At 41.5% G+C, this 27,083-nt stretch overlaps 1 protein-coding gene across 1 annotated transcript in view; it reads right to left on the bottom strand.

The window, feature by feature from the left end:
• Window positions 1-27,083, bottom strand: part of rap1gap2a (RAP1 GTPase activating protein 2a) — a 102,516-nt gene that overhangs the window by 14,916 nt on the left and 60,517 nt on the right. Inside the window, exons 3-13 of the mRNA XM_083985846.1 lie at window positions 19,795-19,879; window positions 10,986-11,021; window positions 6,971-7,003; window positions 6,004-6,225; window positions 5,799-5,902; window positions 4,389-4,467; window positions 2,621-2,674; window positions 1,801-1,884; window positions 1,608-1,708; window positions 347-476; window positions 1-8 (exon numbers count right to left, since the gene is read on the bottom strand). The exon at window positions 1-8 is cut by the window's left edge and continues 148 nt beyond it. Of these exons, the coding sequence (XP_083841972.1) occupies window positions 1-8; window positions 347-476; window positions 1,608-1,708; window positions 1,801-1,884; window positions 2,621-2,674; window positions 4,389-4,467; window positions 5,799-5,902; window positions 6,004-6,225; window positions 6,971-7,003; window positions 10,986-11,021; window positions 19,795-19,879 (936 nt within the window). The remainder of the gene's footprint in view (window positions 9-346; window positions 477-1,607; window positions 1,709-1,800; window positions 1,885-2,620; window positions 2,675-4,388; window positions 4,468-5,798; window positions 5,903-6,003; window positions 6,226-6,970; window positions 7,004-10,985; window positions 11,022-19,794; window positions 19,880-27,083) is intronic.

Below are 27,083 nucleotides of genomic sequence, written 5' to 3'. Positions count from 1 at the left end.
CTCTGGAGCTGAACGTAGGCACAGAAGAATAGATTCATTAGTTGCTCAACAGATTTTATTTCCTGTTTGTGCAGCTCAGAAAACAGCTTTTATTTAGAAAAAACCCTCTTTTGTGACACATAAATCACTGAAAACAAGAGGGATTCATTTGCCATTAACTGAGATTTGAGCGGTTTTGCATCAAGTGACGTGCAAACAATTGATTTAACATTTAGCCAAAGCTTACATAGGAGCAATTTAACTTAACTAACACATTGTCAATAGCCACACCTCACCAATTTAATATTGATATGTTTGAGCCGAAGCATCTGCGCTTGGCAGCTAATCCCACAGTAAAGCCTTGTACCTGCTGTACGTCTCCCTCAGTGAAGGGAAGCTTGGTCGACACATGGAACATAATCTCTCTCTGTCTGAAGACAGTGTAGACGGATTCAGACCCTGTCTGTCCGTGGGACACATCCAGCCCACCGCGAAACCTGTCACCACATCAAAACACACACGTCATGCTCTCCCCGGCTTCAGCAATAAGGATTAATATGACTGTTCATTACATTTTGTTCATAACTAAAACCTTATGATAATTTATGAGTGTTTATAATGATAGTTATACACGTTTATAAGCCAATTTACATATTGATAAAGCATTATCGATGTGGGCATTGTCAACGAGTTACTACTGTAACAATTATAACTTATTATAATACCTAACCTGACCTTATAAGTCACAATAAAATGCTTTATAGTGTGTTATGATTATTGTCATAAAGCATTATGATCATTTATGAGTGTTTATAACTATAGTTATACAGTGCTATAACATTATATCTCATTATAAGTATGGTTATAATGCATTATAGAGATAGGCGTCAAATAAAGTGTTACCTGTTTTTTTCATCCAATCTCTTGGTTACATTGTTAGGCTTCCTTATCCATGAAAATTTTGGATTTAATATTTTTTGGTGTGGTTCCCTGGGCTTTTTTTTTTTTTCAGTATACCCCTTGTCGTCAATGTAACCTTCCTCTTGTCAGCTTTCTACTGCCATCTATGGTGTTAGGGTTGGTTTTGACCTGAGTCTTAAATCAGCTGTAAAACACATTTATCATCCCATTTGTTTCTCATCTCTTGGTTACATTGTTAGGCTTCCTTATCCACGAAAAGGTTGGTTTTGCACTTATGGTTTTAGTTTTAACTTTCATTATTGTTCTTATCGTAATAACCGGGTCAAAATTGACCCTAACACCACAAATGTCATAATTTTAACCAGAGTATTTTAAAAATTTGTGAAAATTTCTTTTTTTGTTTAATTTTGTTTAAATAGAGGTTCCTGACAAAGTCAAAAAGCCTAGACGCTATAAACAAATCTATGTGGTATTTGTATGCATTTAAAACCTGAAAACGGGTCACTACTGGTGACCCGAACACCAGAGGAAGGTTAACTGCTAATCTAAATAGTGTCAGATATAATGTACACTAAAGCCTCTGCAACAGCAGGACAGATTACTCCAAAGTTACAGTAATTAAACCCTTCTATTCTTCTCTGTGGCAACACACTCTAATGGCATCCCTCTCCTCATCCTTTTTCACTCCGGTTCTTTTCCCCCCTTACCCTTTAAAGTCCTGAAGTTCAATATTGTCGCCCAGGACACTGAGGAACTCCTTGAAAGCCGGCGTCTCCTCATTGTTCCCGAACAACTCCTCCTCTGATGTCTGAGAAGAAGCGATGTGGAAATGTTAGAGGACACAGAAAACAGGGAGTAAAAACAGTATATAAGCTGGCATAGTGTAATCAGTTCACCTACCTGCCCAAACTTCTGGTAGACGACACCGAATTTGAAGGTGTTGTTCACCTCATGTTCGTCATAAGCCACTATCAACTGCGAGCCCTGTACAGAAACAGTAACAATGACCTCGATTAAACCCTGCTGTCAATGCTCGTGTCTTTCAACATATTGCACGTTCTGTGTTTGCCATAAAAGTTCGGAAAACATATTTTCCTCCTGTTCAAAAATGTCTCCGGGGCAGGTTTATCGGATACTCGTTGCATAAGGATGACATGTGACAAACTGTCACGGCCCCACAGCGAGGGCAGTGATCCTGTCGCCGCCTCTTGCAGACTGAGACACAGATGGTTTTTTTTTTTTTTTCCTTCCCTGAGGCTCAGGCTGAGAGCGTGCTCCATCACACCCCCTCCACCAGGCTCACAGGAGGAGAAGCAGATCCATCGTGTCCATTTTAGAAAGTTGTTTTTGTCCCCATGTGCCATCGATCATTTTTGAATAATGTACTTACTGAACAGGGCAGGTGTTAGAGGGGTAAAATGTGATATGTTGCTCACTATTCATTCTGATTAAGAGTCAGAGGGGGGCTGAAAAGTTAATGGCGGTGTTGATGTGGTCAAACGTTTTAATTCAAAGGAGCACTGCACCAATTTATGTGACGAGGCCATAATGAAGGCTGCCATGAAACGGTGGCATATATTAGTGTGCACTGCATTTTGTTCTTTAACCTCCTATAGCGTCCACTTCTCTTCTCACAGGAGCAAACAGAGGGAGGAGAGGGCAACTAATGTCATCCCGACTGCATAAATGCATAAATGTGAGGGTTCAGAAATAAACTCACCCGAGGGTACAGGACTGGGTTGAACTTCAGGCCTGTGGCGTCGTCGCACAGAAGCTGCAATTTAGAAAAAGAGAGACCATTTGGAGAGAGTTGGTAGCAGTTTGAAAACAGCAATAGCTACAAATTCACTGTGGAACACGTTTTCTCACTTTAAATGGATATAATGGATAGATATACACTGCTGTCCAAAAAAGAAACTCACCCTAAGCCAATAGGTAAGAGCCTCCCATTGGATAATTACTGTATAGATGATTATATGTCAGGTGGCAACAACTTATTTAACCCTAACTAAAATAGATAACAAAAATAGATTAAAACATAGTATGATAGAACGCTATTAACAGGATTGATTAATTGGGTGTTGATTGCAACTGTAATGCTGTTAAATAATTTATTTCCTTTATTTTTTTGGCTACACTTGTTCATTATTGGATACTTGTTTCTTTCTATGACTCTGAAATCATGAAGAGCTCTAATGGATTTAATGGAAAATTGAATTGAAGGGTAGGCATCTATAAGCTACAGTAGATAGCTTCTGCCTACACCTAGTATCCGATCTATTGATGAACTAGTTGAACGAATGATGGTATTATGGAAGGTTGACTGACTGTGATTGATGCTCAACTGTAAATAATTTTGTGTAAAAGATCGAATAAACTACTACTACTACTACTACTAACTGATGCAGTCTCATTTCTTAAACAAGCATGCCGGCACAAGCATGACACATCCTGTGGTCGTGGAAAATATGTTAATCTGTTCCAGAAGGGTCAGATTATTGGCATCAAGCAAATGAAACATCGAAGGGGATTGCTGAGACTGCTACAATTGAGTTAAGAACTGGCCAACACATTATTAAAGACTGGAAGGATAGTAGGGAACCATCATCTTCAAGGAAGAAATGTGGTCCAATGTGACCACAGAGTCCAGACCTGAACCCCATTGAAAATCTTTGAAAAATTAATGCAACTCTGGACGGGAATAAATGTTGTGACATTGCAGAAGCTTATTGAGACGATGCCACAGCAAATGCGTGCCGTAATCGAAGCTAAAAGCGGTGTGTGACTTTTTTTTTGGACAGGCAGTGTATATGGAGCTTTATATAAATAAAAAATAAAAAATAAATGAATAGTGAGTTAAGTCAAGATAATTATGATGCTACTGAGACACACTAATTAAATGCCCAAAAAGCTACTGTACGGTAATAATGACGGGGCTGTAAGAATATGAACTTGCACAGGATTTACTGACATAATGAGGTGCAGGTTTTGGCTATTGGAGGAAAAGCAGACAGAGGCTTACTTTGCTGAATGGTTAAAAAAAAAAAAGAAAGAATGATGAACACTACACAACCTACCTCTCTGAATCTCAAGGACTTACAATTACCAACTCTTCATTTCATTTTGGATGTATATAAATAAAGAAACCCACTTCTTCTACGTGACCAGATTCGTTCTGTTCTGTCTTTCTGTTCATGTTCACCTCTACATAAATGCCTTAGAATAACATTTTGAGTTGTTCTCTTGTTGAATTACATTTTTATGCATTGGAAAAAATGTATTGCTTCAGTTTAATTGTGAGTTGAAGTATGAGATCAGTCAGCTGCTGAATAACTTCCTCAGAGTGAACAAGCCTCCTTTTATCGAGCACTTCTAGCTGTCGTAATGTTTTGATGTTATTGTGTGCACATAGAACGGAAAAAGGGAAAGGAATTCATGGGAAGTGGGCTTCTTTATACATTTATAATATTTATATATCACATTCTTACCTTGGCAATCTGAGGTACACTTGGCAGCTGGCTGATTCCTGCTAAAGAGATCCTATCATGGACTGTTTTGGTCCTCGACCTGCAACGGGATTCAGAGATTTATTCCATCAAAGAGATTTTGCAACGTTTGATGTTTAGTTTATATGCTATGGCCTGGTGAAATTAAAAAGAAAAAAATGCAATGATCATGATGAGTTTAGTCTGAGCAGGTTTCAACGAGGAGAAACAGGACAGCAGCTAGTTATGAACTCATTAATGCCAAGCGATACTGGCAACGTTATCTCTGTCAGCTGTCGAAGAAGAGTTCAGCCATCATCTGCCTACAGCCCACAAGCAAGAACAGAGCATTAATGCGTTGTTTTTGTCACCTGTTCACGAAAATGTCACCAACTGTGATAATGGCAGAGAAGCTGCTCACTGCAGCACCACAAATCAGCTCGGAAATTAATCATAACTCGGAGCTGCAGCCATTTGCAGGCCTGATTTATTATTATTATTTCTATAGCCGTGGCTGCAACGCTGCTCTGCGGATGGAAATGTCGGCCTGTCTGTCTGTTAGTGAGCCCACGACTTCAGCCCAGATTGGCCACTGTTGTGTGGATTGATTGTTATGAAATTTGATTAAACATTTCTGCTCCCATCAGGATAATTTGATTTGATCCCTTCATTTTTCATCTAGTGTCAAATTTCAGATGGTCAAACAGTTAAACAGAAACGCAGCAGAGCAGGCAAGCGTATCCACCTTTTTCTGAACGCCGGTTTTGCTCTTCCGGAATTTGGAATTTTATGTTTAGGTTTCCATTGTTTCGGTAGTCGCGGTATATGCATGGATTTTTTTTTTTTTTTTTTCAATGAAAATCTGTAAAACGCATGGATCATCACACCGGCTTTTAACAATGGATATCAAAAGCCAGCGTTAATAGATCCATCCACAACGACTGAAAACCATGGAAATGTAAACGTACAATTCCACCAGAGATGACGTTCAGAAACTTGTGGATAGCTATGCATTCATGAGAAACATCAATTGTCCAAAAAAGGGTTCAACATGAACATTATATTATATTATATTATATTAACTCAGTGGTTCCCAACCTTTTTTGGCTCGTGACCCCATTTTGACATTACAAATTTCTGGCGACCCTGCGTCCGTCAATCAAGATGCACCAGCTCAGATATTTTTATATGCTGCATTTTATTTGAACTCAATTTATATTCAAGAAAGTTAAAGTATAGAATACAGTTGTTTAAGATTGTGCATGGTGTTTTAGTCATCATTTTAAAAGAATAATAATTAGTTAAGAAAATATTTTTATCAGTAATTTTTTTTAAATCAAATACTAGCCTACACATTTCACGTGGGGTCCCGACCCCAAGGTTGAAAAACACTGCTTTAACTGTTTATTGTACCTGAGCATGATTCGTAAGAACTCCTGTCCCTCACCCTCCTCGTGCTTCAGGGACATGATGAGGTTTCCTATGCTGCTGCCGGTGCAGTAATAGTTCATGTGTTCCTGGAAGTGGAAGAGTGAAAAACGAGGGCGTGAGACCTTAGGTCAAACAACAACAATAGTCTTTTTCTCCGCCAAATGTACAGCAAAAGTGACGCACTGACCTTTCCTAAGAAGTGTTTGCGGTAGGCCCTGGCTGTGCTGTTGCACTCCAGTCGGTAACTGTGCCCCCCGCCCGGGCTCATGCCCTCCTCCCTGTCCTCCTCCTCACAGAAACTAGACTCTGAGGAGGAGGGCGTCCCCGCTGGAGCCTCCACATCCTCAATCCAGTATCCCCCAAACTGTGGCAGGATCACCTGTGGGTACGGACCACCCTTCTCCAGGACCTTAGAAAGAGGAGAGAGGGAGACACAAGTCAAAATCTAATAAATTACAACATCAAAGCTCAATAATCATTAATTATATGGCAGAAAATCTCAGTATTTGGGGTTACCCCTAGCAACAGCGAGCTATCTAAAGATTTAATAGCATTCTCAACATTACTATATTATCCTATTTAACTCGCGATCCACCACACCCCCTATCCCCTTCACATTGGGTTTGCGAGGTGATGACATTACTTAAAGGGATAGTTCAATGTTTTGGCAAATTGGCCCATCGCCAAAATCCCTATAGTCATAGCAGTAGGTCCGTTACCTTTAATTGTCGGTGCAAGCTATTTTTAGAACGGCGGAGCTCTGCCGTTCTAAAAAATAGCTTGCGCCGACAATTAAAGGTAACAAACCTTTATGGGCCAAATTGCCAAAATGTTGAACTATCCCTTTAAGTTAGACACAATCAGATTCACGATTCAGGGCTCTGTGAAAAGGTTACAAAAAACTGGGCATGAAGCCTTTTTTAGGATATTTTACAAATGAATTTGATGCAAACACCTTAGGTCAATTAGCTCTCCACATCTCTGGCTCAATTTGACAATTTGAAATAAATCATAGGGCAGAAAATAATTAAGGTCCTTAAGGCTCCAAATGCTTTATCTATTGTCGGAAACACTCAGCGCTAATGGTCACACATGAGAACGGTGTAAATATGTGTTATGAGTGTAGCCTATATAGAGTGTGAAACATGACTCACGTCTTCTATCCGTGGGTAGGGGATGTAGTCATCCTGTTGAACAACAAGAGGCCACACACAACGTTAAAAACTCCAATTATAACGCGAGTGAGAAACACTCACCTTCACCACAGTCATGCAGCTGCAAGCAGAAACACAAACAACAGGGGCATGAGAGTAAACGTAGGAGGAGGGATGCAGGGTGTAGGGTGGGCCGTCAGGTGCGGCGATGATGCAACAGCCTGAAACAGCAGAGTCATCATCATCAGCGCACGTCAATGAGGGCGTCACCCCCGCGCCGTCGTGATGTCAGAGCCCGTTTTAATTGAGTATAGCCTCCGGGATCCAGGGCTGTAATGAGCCTTTAGTGGTTTGGCAGTCTGCTGGCGTAGCGCCGCTCCAGCGCATGACCTCTAAAATGCTGCTGAGGCCCGGGCGGCGTCTGCACTAGCGAGCGAGCGAGAGCGCAGCGCCACAGACAGACAGACAGTCAGCCAGCCAGCCAGTCATTTATATTCTGCAGCAGCAGTCAGGAGTCAGGATACTGGCCCCCGGAGAGGATCAATTGGCGGTTGGAAGTTCATTCAGTTTATAATCAATCAGATCAGGAGGTTATTGATTGCTTACTTTAAAAAAAAAAAAAAAAAAAAAGGCCTGAGAAAAATCTGAAAAGTGTTCAGTTCAGGATCACTCATAAGCCTGACAGACGAGACAGGAGGAACCACAGAGCAAATCAGGAAGCATAATGAAGCAGTGCTGAAGCGGAAGCAGGAAGTATAACGGTCGCCATGGCTCCTCAACTCGGAAAAAGTCTCCATGTTAAGTGAACGGGAGTCAAAGTTTTATTTCGTGATCCGATTGAATTGTGCCATGAGAAAAAAATATGACCTCTACCTGTTTAAAACCCTCCTGTTGTCCTTCTGGGTCAAATTGACCTAATCTGTTTCCTTCCTCCATCCTTCCTTCTTTCCTTCCTTCCTTTCTCCCTTCCTTCTTTCCACAATCCTTTTTCCCTTCCTTCCTTCCCTTCATCCTTACTTCTTCTTCCTTCCTCTTTTGATCCAATTGACCCAATCTGTTCCCTCCCTCCTTCTATCTTTCCTTCCTTTTCCCTTTCTTCTTTACTCCCATCTTTCTCTTTGTCCTTCCTTCCTTCCTTCCTTCCTTCCTTCCTTCCTTCTTTCCCTTCGTCCTTCCTTCCTTCCTTCCTTTTTCCTTGACCCAGGAGGACAACAGGAGTGTTAAAACATCACATTTCATGCCGAGAAATCAGCAGTTTGTTATAAAACTATTGTAAAATAAAATTCAGAAAAATCCGTTACCAGAAAGACTACAGGTGGCGTAGGTGACGTCACACACCACATGCCGCCCTTTCCCGTGTCGGTTGGTGACGTATTTTTTGTGGGACAATCTGTAGTCCGTAGTGGAACGTCATCACACGAAATACATTCTTCTGTTGCCAGTTTACGATAAACTGCTCATTTTTTGGCATGAAACGCGATGTTTTAAACAGGTAGAGGTCTTTTTTTTTTTCTCATGACACAATTCAATCGGATCACGGAATAAAATGTTGACTCCCGTTCACTTACATGGAGACTTTTTCCGAATTGAGGAGCCATGGCGACGTTACTTCCTGCTTCCACTTCGGCTCTCTATAGGGAAACATGCAGAGGGAGAAAAGGGGGGAGGAGGGGAGTAACGACACAAACCGATGAGATCTACAGTACAGAAAACATTTTTAAAAAACAAGTGCGTGTCTGGTCACACCTTCCATCTTTTGGGCTCTTCAGCTTTAGGGACCTTATTATTGTCCGTACGCGGCAGCATGAGGACGGAAAAGCACACGGGTCAAAAGGCAAGTTCCCTTTTTTTTTCTGCATTTAAAAAAAAACAAACTCCTAGAACATGCTGTGTGTTTTCACATCTCATTTGCCAGGATGACAGTTGAATGAGTCATACATGCTAATGTACTTTCCTACACACACATACACACACAGGTAATACAGACATTAAGTCATCATCCTCTCCCTCCAGCTCTCTCTGATTCCCGCTTCCAGACACGTTCCTTTTCTGCTAACTGCTAATACCATTTGTTGGGAATACAGCCGCTCCAGGCCTTTTAGCCCACAGTGTTTTGTAGATATATGCAGATACAACGAAAAAGCCAATCTGGTGGACACACAGTAAATTGGCCAATTACTACTGGTACAGGCCCAGTGGAACAGCTCGTCTACTGAGAACAGGAGTGAGGAAATAAATGCATGAGTGCTGAACATACACACACACACCAGTGCCATCATTTCTTATCCCAGCAATCATAACAAGACTCAGATAGCATTCATTTCAACACACACACATAGTCTGCAGTGTGTGCGTGTGTGTGTCTGAGTGCATATTGACGGAGCAGCTGTTACAGTCACAGGGGAGTCATTGTCCACAGTATGAGGCTGATCACAAAGACGCTCCTAAGAGGCTTCAATTTTCAGTCATTGACAGAAGAACAAAGATGAAGCGAGGAGGAAAGAGTAGAGGAAGGAGGAGGGCTGAAGTTAGAGGAGGAAGAAGAAAAGTTGGACATCAAAAAGTTGACCTTCATCAGCGCAGCCCAGATCCCACTTTGAACACTCAGCTCCACGTGTGGAGTTATTGGTGGCAGAGCTCTGGAGAGCCGGTCGATGCTGCCTGAAAAGATGGATGAGGTGCACAATGTGTGTGTGCATGAATGTGTGTATGTATGTGTGTGTGAGACTTTTTGATCACCGGACCGCATTGACTGGCTGCCGTCCACGAGTTACACTTTCCAAATAACCCCGCTGATGTCTTCAGTCAAGTCAGGCTGTAAGGAGCTCCCTCACCTCAAGCTGCATTTATTTTCTCCTCCTCGTCTCTTTTCATCCCTCAGTGTCTCATGATTCAAAACCGAAGGATGAGGGCCCATTCGTCTCGTTCTCTATTTCTCATCATGCTATGTCGACAAATCTCGTCGTGTGAAGGCCAAACCCGGCTGTGAGTTAGTTCATCTTTCAATTCATTCCTACTGAAGCCGCTCCTTTATATGATAAACCATTTCATAGTATATCGATCCAAGATGTGAATTTTGTTGAGCCTGGAACCAAACAAGCATGTTTGTCTGAAAGGTATGACTTGTAGGTTTAATTTACAGTATGTTGTGACAATTAACAGCCCTGGTGAGTTGGATCTTGCACTTGTTAGAAAATCCGATTGTGTGAATATGGAGCTCATTTATACTTTAACGTTAATATTTCAAGTCGCTGGACACATTTCAGAACTGCCATCCTGAGCCATTGTTCGCCACAAAGAGCCTGCAAATAGTATTTCTCTTCATCTTTGTATCTTCCTTCTACTTCTATTTCACTCTCTCTTCTTTTCTACCTTACATTTCCCACCTCCTGACTCCTCCTCCTCCTCCTCCTCTCACTTTTTTTTTTTTTACATTCCCATCTGTCATGACACTCCTCAAAAGCCTGCGCCCTTATAGGCCTGCGGAGAGCACAAAGTGGTCACATACAGAGAGAGACAGACTTTGTTCAGAAGAAAAAGAAGAGGAAGAAGGAAAAAAAAATCAATGTATTCCATACTGAGAAGGAGAAAATAGTTACAGGAGTCCGGATCTCTCCAGAGCTTATTCTTCCGTGACCCCAGCATGACCATAAACCAATCTGAGCAACAGACTGAACCCAGCTGACCCACGCTGATTGAATCATCAGGGTCTCTTATCCCTGTGCTGTATGTACAGTACTGTACTGAATCTAGTTTTGGTCAGAGAAGACGAGTTGATGGACGGCGTCTCGCAGCAATGTTCAAAGTTTTACCCAGTGTAACAACATCCTGATGGAACAGACAACAAGGCAAGACTGCAAAAGTGCAATTATCGCTCAGCAGTACAGTCGAAGCGCGGCTGCGAGAGAGAGGAGGAGGATAGAGGAGATAGAGGTAGTATAGGAGGATTACTAGAGAGGGAGAGGCTGGATTCACAGAGAAAGAAAAGAACGTGGAAAGTATGAAAATTTCATACCTGCATCCTCTCCAGCATATCGAAGAACTCTGCGGACTGAAACACAGAAAGGAGAAGATTTAGAAACTTGTGAAAACAGAGTTTAACGCTGCTAAAGTTTGACTTAGAAGTAAAAATCAACCACAAAACACATGTTTAGTTTAGGTCATCATCCTTAATTTACATCTGTTGGAGTGTTTCTTTTTTGACACTCGATGCAAAAACCCAAACATCTGGATGCAGAGGGCCTTACATGATGTGTAACATCGGTGTTTACAGCAGCAGATCTGGCTCAGCGGCGTGTTTGACTCTGCTCCACAGTCTAAACTCAGCCGTGTCAAGAGGGCAGGGCAGTGCAGAGACTTTCCTAACAGGCGCTCACGCCCACATGCACACACGCTGATAAGCAGCCACTTCCTCAGAAAGCCGGCAGCACACGTGCACACATAAACACAGCTCTCTCACACACATCCTCGGTCCCTGAGGCTCCCACCTTGTCACATCAACAAGCTGCGAGGGCGATAATGGTTTGTGCCTCCGAGCTCCGGTTTTGACTCACCTACAATGTGTAGCCTATGTGTAATGTGAGCTGCTGTTTAGGGTAGTTGTTACAGTAGCTATACAAGTGTGTGCGCACATAGATGCACTCGGCAACTCACACACAAAGGAGATGTCAGTTTCTGTCACCGCAATTAAAAATCCAGTGACAAAAAAAAGGGTGAGGGAAATTCACACAGACACCTCTGGTAGATTCTCTACAACCGCAGCGATGTTTCCTCTTTCAAATTGCTACCACGACCACACACAATACGACCAATGGAGAGAAAAAAAAGGAAGGAACCAGTCTCACTGATAAAAATATGAACTCTGACTCGCTTCAACTGAAATTGACACACACTAACTTACACTTCTAAATGTGCCAGGGCGCCGCTGCACTCAGTAGCACCATAAAACACGGAGCGAGAGGAAACAGGGAAATGAATGCCTTACCAATGAACTGTGGCTCTTTAACCTGTGAAGTCTGGAGTAGTGTTTAACTGGTGTTTTACAGTCTCTTCAACGGCAGTAAAAAAAAAACTCTAAATGGCTACATTTTGACAGTGAGGCTGTAATAAAAAAGCTAATACTCACTCTCGGCTCTGCTTACCTGCACTTCGGTGAAAAACTATCAATCTCTCATCACCGCTCCCACAGAAGTGACAAGACAAGGCAGAAGAACAAGCACACAGTTTATCAATGGGTTTAATATTAACCAGGAAGAAAGGAAGGAGTTCCACCACACACAATGTGGTAATTTCAATACTGATTTGTTATTGAAATTAAAAGTAAAGCACCGCGTTTCGCCCAGTGGGCTTCATCATCATCAGGCTTATGTCGGCTTTGGCCCATGGGCAGCAGCTGGCAAAGCCAATCAGCCGACACATAACAACTGGAGAGAAATCATAGCGCATAAAGATATCTCACAAATACACAATACATATCAAGGGCTCAATAATTACAAATATAAATACAGATATCATCCCAAATCTAACTTAAAAGGTATAATATGTAGGAATTCCCCCCATCTTGCAGTGCGGTTACATATCTGAACGTATTCTTGATGTTGCATTCACATGAAATCGGGCAGATGTCAGACAGACAACAGACGCTGCATGTAACAGGATAAACAAGCGTCTATGTAAACAAGTGGTCCGCCAGCACGAGGCAAAACAATACAGGCGTGACAATATGTTGTCATGGTGATGTCGTATTGTTTACCTGACCCACGTTTTACCGTCTTTCTCCCGTCGAGTAAAACGACATCCGGTTGGTTTGCCGATGGCCATCTGCCTGACTGCACCTGAATGCAACATCAGTGCCTCCGTCCTTCCTCACACTACACAGTGGTGACAGTTTTAACAGGCGCTACCTGGAAAACTTTCTGTGTTTCCGTGGTTACCTACGGTCACGCTGCCACTGAACGTAAAAAAAAATGGCGACGCAACAACTCGGTTCGGTGCATCGACCAATTATGTATTTGTAACGACTTGTAACAACTCATTCTAAGGTACGAGACAGCTTTCATTTGTATGTGGGTGTGATTCGACTTCAGTGAAATCCGTTTATGAAAGCAATATTTGATTTTTGCTAATAAAAAGCCAAATAAGTTACACACTGGGGCTTTAACGCTATAAATATGCAGAATTCAGTGTTAACAAGTCACACTTCCTATACTGTACTTGATCCCTATGAGGGGAGGGTGAGGGCGGGGATGTGCTTTAATATTAACCAGTTAAAGGTGCTGTAAACTGAGACAGTGCTGCAGTCTGACCTATTAGAGTCAATACTGCGCTGTCAGACCAACAGTAAGCACAGCTGTCTGCATCTGCTACTGTAGATAGTTATAGTTATGTCACAGCAGCACAGTGTGTGTTTGTGTTGAGATGAATCATATAAAGGCAACAAGAGCAAATGAGATGTTTCCCTGAACCAGCAGCTTTCCCTCTCCATTTCCTCCTTCCTCCTGTTGTATGGATCATATAACGTCCTCTCACTCGCAGACTGTTGACCGTGACAGTTTAAAAGACGCACTGATGCATCGGAGGCCCTGGCAGCGTGTGAGTGGGCTCCTGTGCTGCTGACAAGTGTGTTCAATCATCAGCTATATCCCCTACAGTGCAGCAGACAACAGCAAGGACACGAGACACCTATCTGTCTTCCTTTGCTTCCTTGTCACTTTTTTTTTTTTTTTTAAACACGACGTCTATTTGACACTTTTCTGTCTTTTGCACTTTGCCTCGACGTCTCTCTCTCCGCTCTTAACCCTCATTCAACTTGATCCCTTTTCTTCCCCCACCCTGTCTCATAGCTGTCTGTGATTTCTTCATCATCTCTCCTCCTCCTCCTCCTCCCCGTCCTTCTCTCTTTCCAGTAACATCAGTATCTCTCATCTCCCATGGCAACCCGCTGGGGCTGCCTGCCACAGACCACAGCCAGATTAGATCAGCTGCCTTTCTGACTGACTGACTGACACATTCGGTGGCGGCTAGAGTTTGCAAATATTTATGTAAAGTCAAGAACATTATCTATTATCTACCGCACATTGACGACGGTGATTAATTAAAGCCTTATTGTCTCAGGACTGTTAACAGAATTTAACTTTTAGGGGAGTGCCAAAAAATCGATTCACATAAGAATCGCAATTCTCATTTAATACGATTTAGAATCGATATAAAATGTCCCAAAATCGATTTAAAAAAAATAAAAAAGGGCACAAATCTGCTGGCTGTCGGCCTCCTTTTCCTTAGAATTTAAAAAGGCAGCATGTTTAACTGTACTATTTTTTTTTTTTTTAATAAAGAGGCACTTTTAATTTTGTTACTTAAGCAATATGTGATATTGATTTTATGCAAAAGTTCCAACAATTACGTCTAAGCATGGATAAATGTTTAAAACTCAATAAATGTGAAAAAGACACTTTAGTCATTCTGTCTTGCAAAGCAGACTGGAGTAGATCATGAGGATCCTTTGCACACCGATAGACTGAAGCAGAAATCATTATGAATCAAATCGTTTTGAATCGAAAATCGATTTTGAATCGAATCGTAGCCCCAAAAATCTGAATCGAATCTAAATCGTGAGATAGTAAAAGATTCCGACCCCTATTAATTTCATCAAAGACTCATTCTCCATCTTGTTCTTTCTTTCTCTCCACCTTTGTTTACGGTTTAATTAAAGCAGAAGTAAGTGATCCGGTCGTTTGGGCTAACTTCCTGTCAGCCGATGGAGTTAGCAGTCCCCGCCCTCGTCCCTACGTCACCACATTCACGCGCATCCCTAGGCTGCACACACAGAGAGGACCGCCCCTTTATGCCGTTCTCTCTCCTCATTGGATAAAGGTTGTAGGATACAAGGAAAGTTTTCCCCTCGGCTTACAGCAGAGCAGAGTGACTCACAGACCCGTGTTTCAGACCAAACACTCTATATAAGTGATTGCTGTCGGAAGATATAACTATTTAAGACTTATATTAACACAAATATTCCGCTTACTTCTGCTTTAAGCAAAAAAAAAAAACCTATGGTATCATCTCTCTTATTATGATCATGAAACTGACTCGCAGTCACCACCAGTGATACACAACGAGAGCCTTGCTCAGAATAACCGCATCGACCTCAGGCAAGATTTTGCATTTTACATTGTCCTAAATTGACCTCAGAGTGATCGACAGACTAATCTCTCTCCTCCTCTGGGTCTGTGCTGCTGTAAGTCGATGGGGTGGATGGATGAAGGTGCGAGCCTGAGCAGACAGTTGCAGCCTCTCAGCGATGAAAACCCCCCCATATGACCATTAACCACCCTCATAGTGCAGATCTGAGGCGGATATTTGCGCTGCTACACATCTGTAATTTGGTACTTCAGGCAACACAGTTCTGCTGTGGTCCCTGGGTTGTTGTGAAATCCTTCGCACGTGGGAGTAAATCTGCTATAAATAAGACATAAATCTACAAGTTTCAGCGACGCAGTGCCTGCTGCTATGAGATATCACCTTAATCCCAACAACACTGACTGCGTCTAGAAGTTGTTTCACCTGCACTGGGCTCAGGTGTTTATAAAATCTTAAGTTGTAAAATCCTAAACTGGCTGTGAAACACTGCAGTGGAGGAAATAAAGCTGCTTAAAGCCGTCGTTGATCTTTAAAATCGTTTGTGTATTAAACATTTATCCTTGTGCAAATGGTCGAGTTACACAGTACTAGTTTAATCAGTGCAGCAGCAGTGACTCAAGTGTAGACAGTCGCCATTATGTTGTAATCACTGAGCTGCTGCAAATGGATGGATGAGAAATTGATTTCTTTTGGAACACGTTGATACAAAAATATTCATAATAAGAGGAAAATTCAAATGCAGCTAAACAAACACGTAAAGTAAATAAATCTATGGTAATGTCTGTTTTTGTTTGAAAAAATAAAAAAACTCCCAGCGCACATTAGAGCCGATTGACAAATCTATTTATTAACAAAAGTTAAAAGCAGGGAACAACGCTTTTCGCCTGTTGCTTCGTCAGGTTCACTCTAAATCTGATTCTTTTCACTTCTATTCATCCTGCACCAGCTGTGCACGGGACTTACAAACTTTTATCTGTTTTTGTTTGTTTGTTTTTTTTTGGTAAAAATGCAGACTTACCTCACCACAGCAGCTAAATCATCAAAGCCAGTTGTGTGTCTGTCACCTCTCACCTGCCTTCTACATTTTGAAAAGTACTTCCCTCTACTAATCTCTTTTGAGCTAAAACAGGAAAGTCAAGTTAGGCAGCAAACTTAACCACCACACACACACACACGTACACACACGCATACACACACAGCCATGTGCCTCCCTGTCTGTATTTTGCTGTCTCAGCAGCAGTGTCCATGAAGGCTGACTGTTAACATTAGGCCATAATGTGACTCACTACATTATGTATAGTCAGAGACTGAAATGCCTGAATGAAGCTTTGCACATACGACACACCAACCAACACAAACACATACACGCACATACACACACGTACACACACCTGCACACACTTCACTACCTGTAATTACACTGGAATTCCTGAACTGGTAGGACTGTAACTTAACCCTGTCGACTACTGTGCAGTGGAAATACTTAGTCCACGCTTATATAAAAACATTGATACAACAATACATACATTGTTAGAAGTAAAAGCAATGTGATTTTTTTTTTTTTTTTACTTACTGTACGTAAAAATATATAACAGCCTCAAAATATACTTCTTTGTTGATTATATTTTGCGTTGTTAATCTAAATCAGTGGTTCTCAACGTGGGAAGGTTGAAGGGGGTCCTCAACTTCTTCTTGAAATTTTACCAATTTTTCAAGAATTGTTAAACTTTTTTTTTTTTTGAGAATTATTATTACTATTATTTGTTTTGTTTTTTTTACCACTTTTTCTAGATTTTGTTTTTAACTTTCTTTAATTTTTTTTTTTTTTATAATTGTAACTTTTTTTTCTAGAAAATGTTTAACTTTTTTTGTTTGTTTGTTTGTTTTTTTTAAACTTTTTTTTGCAAATTTTACCACTTCTTCCTAGAAATGTTTGAACGATTTTGGAGATTTTTTTTCCAGAAATTTCTCTATAACATTTCCAAAAATTCACGCCATTGGCCCTAATTTAATTTGAATGTATAAAACTTTATTCAGTCTTGGAATAAATATTTGTGTATTTCTGGTGTTTTCTTCAAAATATTGTCCAATAGGGGGTCCGTGGTCTAATTTGTGTAAATTTAGGGGTCCTTGAGGTAAAAATGTTTGAAAACCACTGATCTAAATTATGTCGTAGACTTATACTGTATTTAGAATACGCCTTATCCCATAACCCTTGATTTGTACTTCAGCAGAGTACTATGTAAACATACTTTACTCCTGTACACAAGTGATACATGTTCACACACCACTGCACTGGACCTCTAACCTGAACACCTGTCCACTCCTGACTGATGAACGTCCTCCTTAAATAGACAGTATTTCATCATTTCCATAATTTTTACTGCCTGAAAGATATTCCATCTGCATTCAGTCACCAACATCCACCTCACAGCTGCGGAGCACGTGGCCAGATGTGCTTCAGGTGAACAACAATACCCCCCACTCTCATGCCAGTCTGTCTGCCCAGGTGGCTCCTGTTTATGGCCACTGAATTTGAAGGGCAGTGCCGACGATGACTATGTTGTGTGGCAACGACGTGTATAGTCTCTGTGCAATCAGATGTGAGTGTTTTTTTGTGTTTTTGAGCGCTGCATTATCCAGCGACTCAAGAGAGGATGAGACTGAAATCACTGCCAAAGCTGCTGTGAACGAAAAGTGTGAATGAATCCAGAAGCACACATGATTGCACTATAAACCCTCAGTAGTACTGTGTGAGTGGTGCATTTCTTGAATGTTTCATCTTTTTTTTCTTCTTTTTCTTTGCACATTTTATTCCTCACATGCACACACAGGCACCTGGAGAGGAGCAATCTTGTAGATGAATGTGATCTGAGCTGTGATTATAGGAAATTATAGGCTACATTTCAAGTTTGACACTGTGGATTAGTATCTGACCATCAGACCAGTCCAGCTCACAGCAGAAATTGTGGTTTTTTCACTTGATGATTGCCTAGAAAATCAGACTCACGCTAAGAAGGAAATTGATGTCTTGTGGTTTGAGCTATATCAGATTTCCTCTCATATATTATGGTGTTGTTTTCCTGTCTTGGTTTGACCAGTACAGTATTCAGTACTGTAAACCAGCTCTTTCTGTGTTTCTTGCCACGAGCAAACTTTCATCATTGTACTCCCCTCCTCCTCCTCCTCCTCCTCCTCCTCCTCCTCCTCCTCTTCCTCTGTGCTGACGTCTTTCAGCAGATTCAGTAACGACGGTTTAGTTCAAGGTGACATACGACAGAACGAGACTCCCTCTTGCTCCCCTGCATACTGTATCATCCTGCTCATCTGCCTCCCTGCAAAACGTTTCCTCTCTTTCATCACCCCAGAGGAAAAATTCAAATTTCCTCAGCTGTAGTACAAGTGCAATGAATGTCTGGAAACATCACACCTTGTATTCTCATATAAATATTCCCTGTACACGCAGCATAATGATAATAATAATAACAATAACACGTCACCACATGAATCAGTGAGACAACACCTGAAAAAGATGATCCTCTGCCTGCAGTCTAATGGATTTCATCTGTATTCATATTCACTTTGGTTTTGCTCTGATATTCTTTTTCCATTTGCCGAGTCACAGCCTTGGACTCAGTTTCCTCTGAGGACACAGTTTGATTGAGCTTGACAGTTTTTGGACCCAATCAACCAAAGAATGAAGTTTTTCAAACCTCATCACAGGATATCGCAGGATAATTCAATTGCAACCTTTTCCTTTTTCACAATAACACAACCTTTAACTGGAAAGAAAATCTTCAAATCTAAAGACCAAATCACAGTTATTGGAAATAACAGTGTGGAGAAATGAAAAACCAGAGCTCAAAACTTTGAAAACTACGTCCGCGTTTTGTAATCTGACAAGTACAAGGTCATGATGGCCAAGGTTTGCTCTTTAGTAAAGTTTGTAATGACATAAGAGACTTTTAGAGGAAGAAACTTAAAATGACATAAAAAAAAACTCAAAATTTAAAGTATGGCAGCCTCAGGGAGCAAAGTTCAACTCGGTCATGAACTTTGCATCTTGGGCTATTACTCCTAAAAATGATTTTCATCAAGCAGGCTCTAAGAAGAAGATTACATCACTCCAAGCATGAAGAGGTCACATCAGAACTGGGACGAGTGGGATTCGATTTACACAGTGTGTGGAAAGCAATACTGGAAATGAATTATGGAGAATCTAATTTGGAGAGAGTCTGACCTGACTTGAATTTTGACTGATTTAATGTCAAAATAATACAAAATCCAGCAGAGTGACCACGTCTCAAATCAATTTAGATTGATGTAAATTGAATATTTAAGTGTTTCTGCTCATTTAAAATGCAGAAGTGGAAATAAGTGGAAGATTAAATGAATTTTAAAAAAAAACTGTACAAATCCCCAGTTAAAAAAAAAAAAATCGATGTGTCATGTCATGAAACCTAAGTTGTTGTGACTCTGCAGTTTGTCACTCTCTCTGACCTGCTTTGCTTGCTGAAGCAGTTTCTGAATGAGGATATAATCAGAATCAATACAGTTTCCGACGGGCGTAAAAGGTCTAAAGGGCAAAATGTGTCAAAGAGAAAGTCAGTAAATCAATGTGTCTCTAAAAAAATGTGTGTGTGTGTTGACATGACAGGCGTGTGCGGACATGTGTGTTGTCCTACCTTCATGCTGGGTGGGGCAGTGCGGGGTGGCGAGGGGGGACATTCTCCCAGTGGGACGTTGGAGATGTTCAGCAGCTCCTGTTTCCTGAGGAGGAGAGGACAAGAAGAAAGAACAAACGTGGTTGATTTATTGACGACCAAAACGTCCCGAATTTTAATCAAAGGTCACTTCGTACTCAGAGGAAGACGGCTCATCCTCAAGTAGGAGGATAAAGGCCGATGTTATGTCACTGTTTCCCCCTCAGACACTGCAACTCAAACCATTTCTGACCTGATGTTCACACATGACGTGTTGGTTTAATTAGTGGGAACAGATTCTGCTTCTCCATTAGCCCGACCGACTTCATTTACCAACTGGCTATCCAGCTGTGCTCCCTGCAGATGTTGTTCGACCGGGACATCTCATTCATATTTCCAACATTTTCCTTTCCATCCATCGTTTGGATGGTTTATTATGTAAGGCTAACTCAACAGCTAATTGGATGACTTGCAAACAGTTAAAGGGATATAGTCATAGCAGTAGGTTTGTTACTTTTAATTGTCTGTGCAAGCTATTTTTAGAACGGCGGAGCAGAGCCGCGAGCTGCTCAGAGCTACGCTATGGAGGCTAAGGGAATTTCTTGGTTTCCTTCATCCAACTCATCAAATACACAATCCAACAACTCCAAAACGCTCTGGTGGACAAGTTGTGACATGCACATTCACCACGCTATGAGATAATAACAGAACGTTACCAGACAGAGTTGTTTTAGAGGTAAATGCAGAGACTGCTTACTGAAAAACTGTCCCTGAAGGCAACGCGCATCAGCGGTTTTGCATGAATTTACCTCTAAAACAACTCTATCTGGTAACGTTCTGTTATTATCTCATAGCGTGGTGAATGTGCAGGTCACAACTTGTCCACCAGAGCGTTTTGGAGTTGTTGGATTGTGTATTTGATGAGTTGGATGAGGGAAACCAAGAAATCCCATTAGCCTCCGTAGCGTAGCTCTGAGCAGCTCACAGCTCTGCTCTGCTGTTCTAAAAACAGCTTGCACTGACAATTAAAGGTAACGAACCTACTGCTATGACTATAGGGATTATGGCAATACTAACAATACATTTTATTTGTAAAGCACTTTTCATAAAGTAATCTCAAAGTGCTACAGAAACCAATGGGCCAATTTGCCAAAATGTTGAACTATCCCTTTAAAGGAAAACACAACATTAAGGAACAGCTAGGCAAACAGCAGAATAAAACACACTGATTAAATGTACCACTTTTCATTCTGGATTTAGCCCAAAATATTACAACAACGATGCCAAGAGGATCATGTACTTTCTAAGCATCATGCTGTTTTCACACATCAGTGTTCACAGCAGTGAATCTGTGTCTAGGTCATATCCAGTTGTCCTAGTTTAAACTAAGAGACAATAACTTGCTCAGCAGTAGTAGCTACAGTACAATTTTGTTTTTAATTCTAAGGTAGCTATACTTTAATGTTTTGTAGTGAGTCGAGTCTGCCAGCGAGAAATATACAGTGAAGTATCAGATGGCTCTCTGGAGTCCCGGGGGCCGTTAAGGAGACTTCCAGAGAAACCCTTCAGGGCCTTTTCTCCTCTTCTATGCTTTATTCTGTGTGCAGCACTCAGGAGCATGAGTGCACATTAATGATCCCAGATGTTAAAGGTTCAGCTGTCACCGGGAGACGGCAGGAAGATTAGCCTGGCTCCAGAAAGCTGCCACACATTCTGACAAAAAAAACCCTGATATTTTCTGAGGTTGCAACCCCAAACATGATGCCTTCTGTATAATGGAGGATGTACGTGTCACGTCTTGTGCTGAATGCATGTTCAAGATCAGGGAAGTTTACAAAAAAGTAAAAAAAAAAAAAAAAAAAAGGAGAGAGCACAGATGCTCTGAACTCTCTCTGACCCCGCTGTGGAGCTGCACTGAGAACAACGTATATTACATAATAACTCTTTTGGTATAACTTGTTGAATATGAGTCATAAATAGCCTATATCAAATCCATGTTTCACGAGAATACACTGTAACAGTATGTGACAGCCTTCTGTTGTTGTGCAACTGCTCAGATGTTTTATATCCAGTTAAACTCGCATTTCGAAGGTGAAAATTGAACATGTAGCTATCAGGTTTTAACAATGTCTGGCTGTCCACCGCAGTCGGAGTGGAAGGCTGTAACGGATCACTTCAGATTTAGCGAATGGAAAGGCAAGATGAGAGTTTTAATTGAGTGTTTATATGAAATTAATATGCCCCCTTCTTTCCTTTCATTAGCCGGAAACATAATAGCTTGTTCTCTGTTCTCTTACGTAGCCGTGTAAAGTGGTTGTGAGCAGCAGCAGCAGCAGCAGCAGCAGCAGCAGCACAGACACTTGATGGCAAACAACGTGAAGTAGTAGCACTGTTGACGTGGAGCCGTGAGAGAAAACAAAAACAGCAAATTTTCATCAGTGATGCACATGACTGCTGCGGACTAGGGATGTCACAATTACTTGTTTTCACAATTAATCGCGGTAATAAACACCACAATTAATTGATCGCAAAGATTCTTAAATACCAAAAAAAGATTATGTATGAACCGTGTCGGCAGATGTTGCGCCAAAGTAAAGGTAGAAGCACAGATACTGGTCCGTTTACCTAACGTAGCATTGCATTGGTAGGAGTTTAAATGCTAGAGTGTCATTTGTAATTAAAACAAAAAGATTAAAATTAACTTAAACGTTTGGTATCGATGACAATTAATGACTTGAATATTTCAAACGCTTTCCCTGGCGGATTAATAATTGGTCATATTTTAATAGATATTTAAAATATTTTATAATTAGTAATGTATATTTTTAACTATATTTGATTTTACACTTTAATAGTGTTGTGAAATTAATTAATGCATAATAATCGTGATAATCGTAATACCGTGATTATTTCTCTGACAATAATCGTACTAAAGAAAATCTATTATCGTGACGTCCCTACTAAAATTTTTACTGACACCCAAATAAAGTTGGAAAAGCCACGCACAAAGCAGCACCAGTGTTTTCCCATCAGCTATTTCAGGGGCAAAACCCAAATCCTGTTCAACCCTATACTCCTCATTCCTCGGCGCAGACGAAAAGCCTGGACCGGCCAGTTCTTTCCACAGGCTCAGCACTCACACAATGCACCACTGTGTTCCCCCCTGTGTATGTAATGCTGCAGTATGTTAGCTCGCTGTGGCCAAGGGTGGACAATGTTTGAATGAGCATCATAAGCCAAGACAGACTGAGAGAGAATTTAGACTAAGACTAGAGAAGATGAAGAAAAAAAAGAAAAAAGAAGAGATTAAAAATGTGTTTTTTTTTTTAAATCTTTGCTGGACATTGTTCATTGTTCTCTCTCTTTGTTCCCATCAGGCTGCAGGTATGAGGAGGAGAGGGAGTGTTTTCTTTTCTATCTCTGACCTGTGAAAAGGAAAAGCGTGTTGTTGAGGCTACCGTCTCCGGGGCAGATCGCCTGAGTGGACACAAGGACGCACTCACACACACACACAGACACACAGACACACACACAGACACACACACACACACACACACACACACAGACACACACACACACACACACACACACCTGCATGCACAGAGCTGCTGTTTACAGAGGGAAATTGTATGTGTGTGTGTCCATGAAAAAGAGTTAGGACAGGTCGGGCGGGGGGAGAGCTGCCGTCCTTGTAGCCTGGATTTTCTCTGTTGTGATGAAACAACGGCTACGTCACAGCACCGACTGAAACCCACCTGGGAAGAACGGAGGGCAGTTGGAAGGAGAGAGAGAGAGCAGAGGAGGGAGGAGGAAGCTAAGAAACTATTTAGGAAGAATAGGTCATGGAGAAAGTGAGTTAGAAGGAAGGAAGTGAGGAAAGAGGGCGGCAGTCGAGACACAGTTTAGAGACGGTGATTTGCATTAGAGCATCATCAGCCGGAGTACAGTAAGACTGTATGTAACGTCGGGGTGAGTCTTTGCAGGGATTCAGTGCCAGTTCACATGGAGGACGGGAGTTGGGGGCCGTTCCTTTTAGAGTAAAAAAGAAAATAAGAGCATGGAGGTGATGAATAGGTGAGCAGCACTTCAGACTTTCATGCAGGAGGAGACCAGAATTTGCATCTTGCTGCAAAACTCACCCAGAGTTTAAGCCTCTTCTTGAGTTACATTCGAGTCACAGAGCATGGCTGTTTTTCTGAAATATAAATACCCACTGATCTTTGGAAATCCAAGAAGAATCTTTATCAGGTTTCCTTCTGCGAGGTATTTTTCTAAAAATCCTCAAAGTCTCTTGGAAGAATCTGAGCGATGATGAGACCCATTTTCAACACGCTGTGACTTATTTTCCTGATGGACAAAGAAAAGCAAGGATGGATATTGAGGAAGATGTATGGCCTCGCTCAGTCTGTATGATCCATCCAGTGTGAATTACATGGGAGTTTGACCCCCCCATTACGACTTCACCCCCCCTAAAAGCGGTACAACATATTAGGGGAGGTTGAAACATGTATCAACCTCCCCTTCTTCTTTGGTGCTCCATGTGGCTTCGATTGAAACAGGCGCCGGTTTGTTTGCGTATTACAGTTCATGTCATGAAGAACAGATAAGAATTTGTCCATTTCTTTTGAAATTTCCTGGGCTCATCTTGTATGCCTTGTAGCTACGTTTGGTTTTCTGCTCGGAACACCTGGCCCTTGCCTGCTTGTCCTCTCTGGCGACTTCATGTTGATTTTCATCCGCCACTGTCTTTGGCATGTTGACAGTTGTGTTTGGTTCTGGTTCAGCATTGTGTGGATCCTCGTTTGAGCAATGACGGTTTGGTAGGGTGTGTGAGTGTGTGTGTGTGTGTGTGGGTCTGACTTGCTGGCAGTTTAGATCTAGAACATGTTGTTGGTGACTGCAAAAGTTGTTTATGTGGTACATTATGTGCCCCATGAACTATAGGGCTGCCCCCAAATACCTGACCAAGCACTGGTCACCAAAAAACATTAGCCAACCAAAATTTCATTGGTCGATTGGTCACAGGAAAAAAAAACCCAAACATTTGGAGCTGTGTCTTGTCAAAATTAAGTAAATCAATATTGATTAGTCGACTAATCGCCATAAATGACGACTACTGGTCGACCACGAAAATCTCTGGTCGGGGTCAGCCCTACCATGAACTGTAAATTTTGTAAAATTTGGTTTATCATCATCATCTACAGACTGCAGACATTTTGTTGATCAAGGAAGATACTGTAAGGATCGTAAGACTTCTGTTAACTCAAGAACTCACCTGCGCTGTAATGAGTTCCCTGGAGAAAGAGTTGACCCCCCCAATTGTAATTGTATAATTCGCACTCTGCATCCATCCATCCATCCATCCATCCATGAAAAACCACTGTACCACCATGCCGTCAAAGTGTGAACTACAAATGAAAAGGTTTACTATGAGTTACAACTGCTCTTAAAATCTTTTTCACAGCGGATGACATTTTTTTTTAAACAGATAGTAAGAAGAAGAATCTTTGAGGATCCTGGAAATTTCATTAGAAACTCTTGTGGGTTTTTCAAAGATGTCTGGGTGTTTACCTTTGAGGAGAACAGTTGCCTATTATCTCTGTCACTCCAAAGTAATACATGTAATACAGTAATAAAACACAAGAGGTGTTATGGCTGAATGCAGACCTGTAATACATTTGCCGTTTTATTGATCTTGAAGCGTTCAAACTATAAATTTACCTTCGCTATTGTTCGGTGGCCATTACCATAATCTGTAATTACACCAAAGATGACACGCAGTAATGTTACAGAAGAGCAATTTTGAATGTAGGGATCAGGATATAATCCAGGATGTCTGGACAGTAAGATGTAGCTCTAAAGAAAGAAACTCTGCATAATCAATTATTCACTGATCTTTTTATTAAATATTTCATGGCTCTGTTCTGTCGATGCCTCCCTCCCCTCCCCTCCACTGTACTGTACTGTTGGCTTTGAGGAGGCAAACACCTGGGCTGCCAAATCAAATCACAAGGTCAAACTGTGCCTAATGCTCCGTTCTCCGAGCTGGTACAAACACAACAACGCCTGGCAAAAATTCTCCCGCCGTGCCAAAGCGGCACAGCGGCTGCCACACAATCATATTATTTTAATGTGCGGTAAATACCGGCTGTGAGGACTGTATGGCAGCTGTGTTGGGTTGTTTTTTTTTTGTTTTTTTTTGCGTGGCTTTCTCCGGCCCGGCGCTCTGCCAAGAAGTGAAGTCACCTCTGAAAAATTCATTCATCCACAACGATAAACATGCTCCTCTGTTGCTGTTGGTGGATGAATTTCTTTTGAGTGAATGAACAAAGTGTAGCTCAACTCCAGGCCTCCCTGTTACCTGGGGCTGAGATTAAGTGGTTGTAAACCTACAGGGGCAGAAATAGGGCAGATCATGTTCTACATCTAGATCCATAAGTAGTACAAGATGTACCTCTCTTTGTATGGCAGTAAATCCGTAACCCTGCTTGCATTTTCCTGCTGCTAATTATGGTTGATTCAACAGTAATTACATCCACAGAGTCATCATGTTTATCTAATGATGCCGGTAATTTGTGTGAGTGTGTGTGTGTGTGCGTGTTTGCAAGAGACAGAGAGCGAGAAAGACAGATAAAGGGAGAGACTGTAATACATCTCTGTTGTTGCATGTATTGATTACACCCTTGAGATAAGATTAGGACAGCAGCAGGACATCAGGCAGAGGGATGAGAGAAGGAAAGAGTGGATGTGTGAGTGTCACAAGAGGTGGGGGGGAGAAACAGGGGGAAAACACCTTGCACATCCCCGTAAGTGGGGATGGATCTCAGGGAAGAGGAGATAGGAGGATGAAAACAGGAAATCAGGGTGATAGGAGAGGATAAAAATAAAGACAGGGAGGATGGGAAAGCTTGAGGATGAGGTGAACTCACTCTGCTGTCTGTCTTCACCTGGGCGTTACATTTGTTATGAAACCTGATCAGGAGCCAGATCCTCATGCCGATGGGCCAATTACACAACTAATGGTTTCTCTAATGGAGTTAAAGGGGAAGTATGCAATTCCAGTCGCTTTTCCGCTGTTTTGGTTATGCTCCTCTCGTCCATGTGCATTTGTTTACAACGAAGCCCGGGAAAAATCAATAAATGGAGCGGTGGATAATGTTACATAATATACGATGTTACGCCGTGTGTGTTTGTGTAGTCTTAAAGCGATAGTTCAACATTTTGACAATTTGGCCCATTGCCATAGTCCCTATAGTCATAGCAGTAGGTTT

The sequence above is a fragment of the Trachurus trachurus genome, assembly GCF_905171665.1.
Source record: "Trachurus trachurus genome assembly, chromosome: 13".
NCBI classification, from domain to species: Eukaryota; Metazoa; Chordata; class Actinopteri; order Carangiformes; family Carangidae; genus Trachurus; species Trachurus trachurus.
Note: the sequence above shows the minus strand (reverse complement) of the source record. Positions and strands in the feature narration are given on the sequence as shown.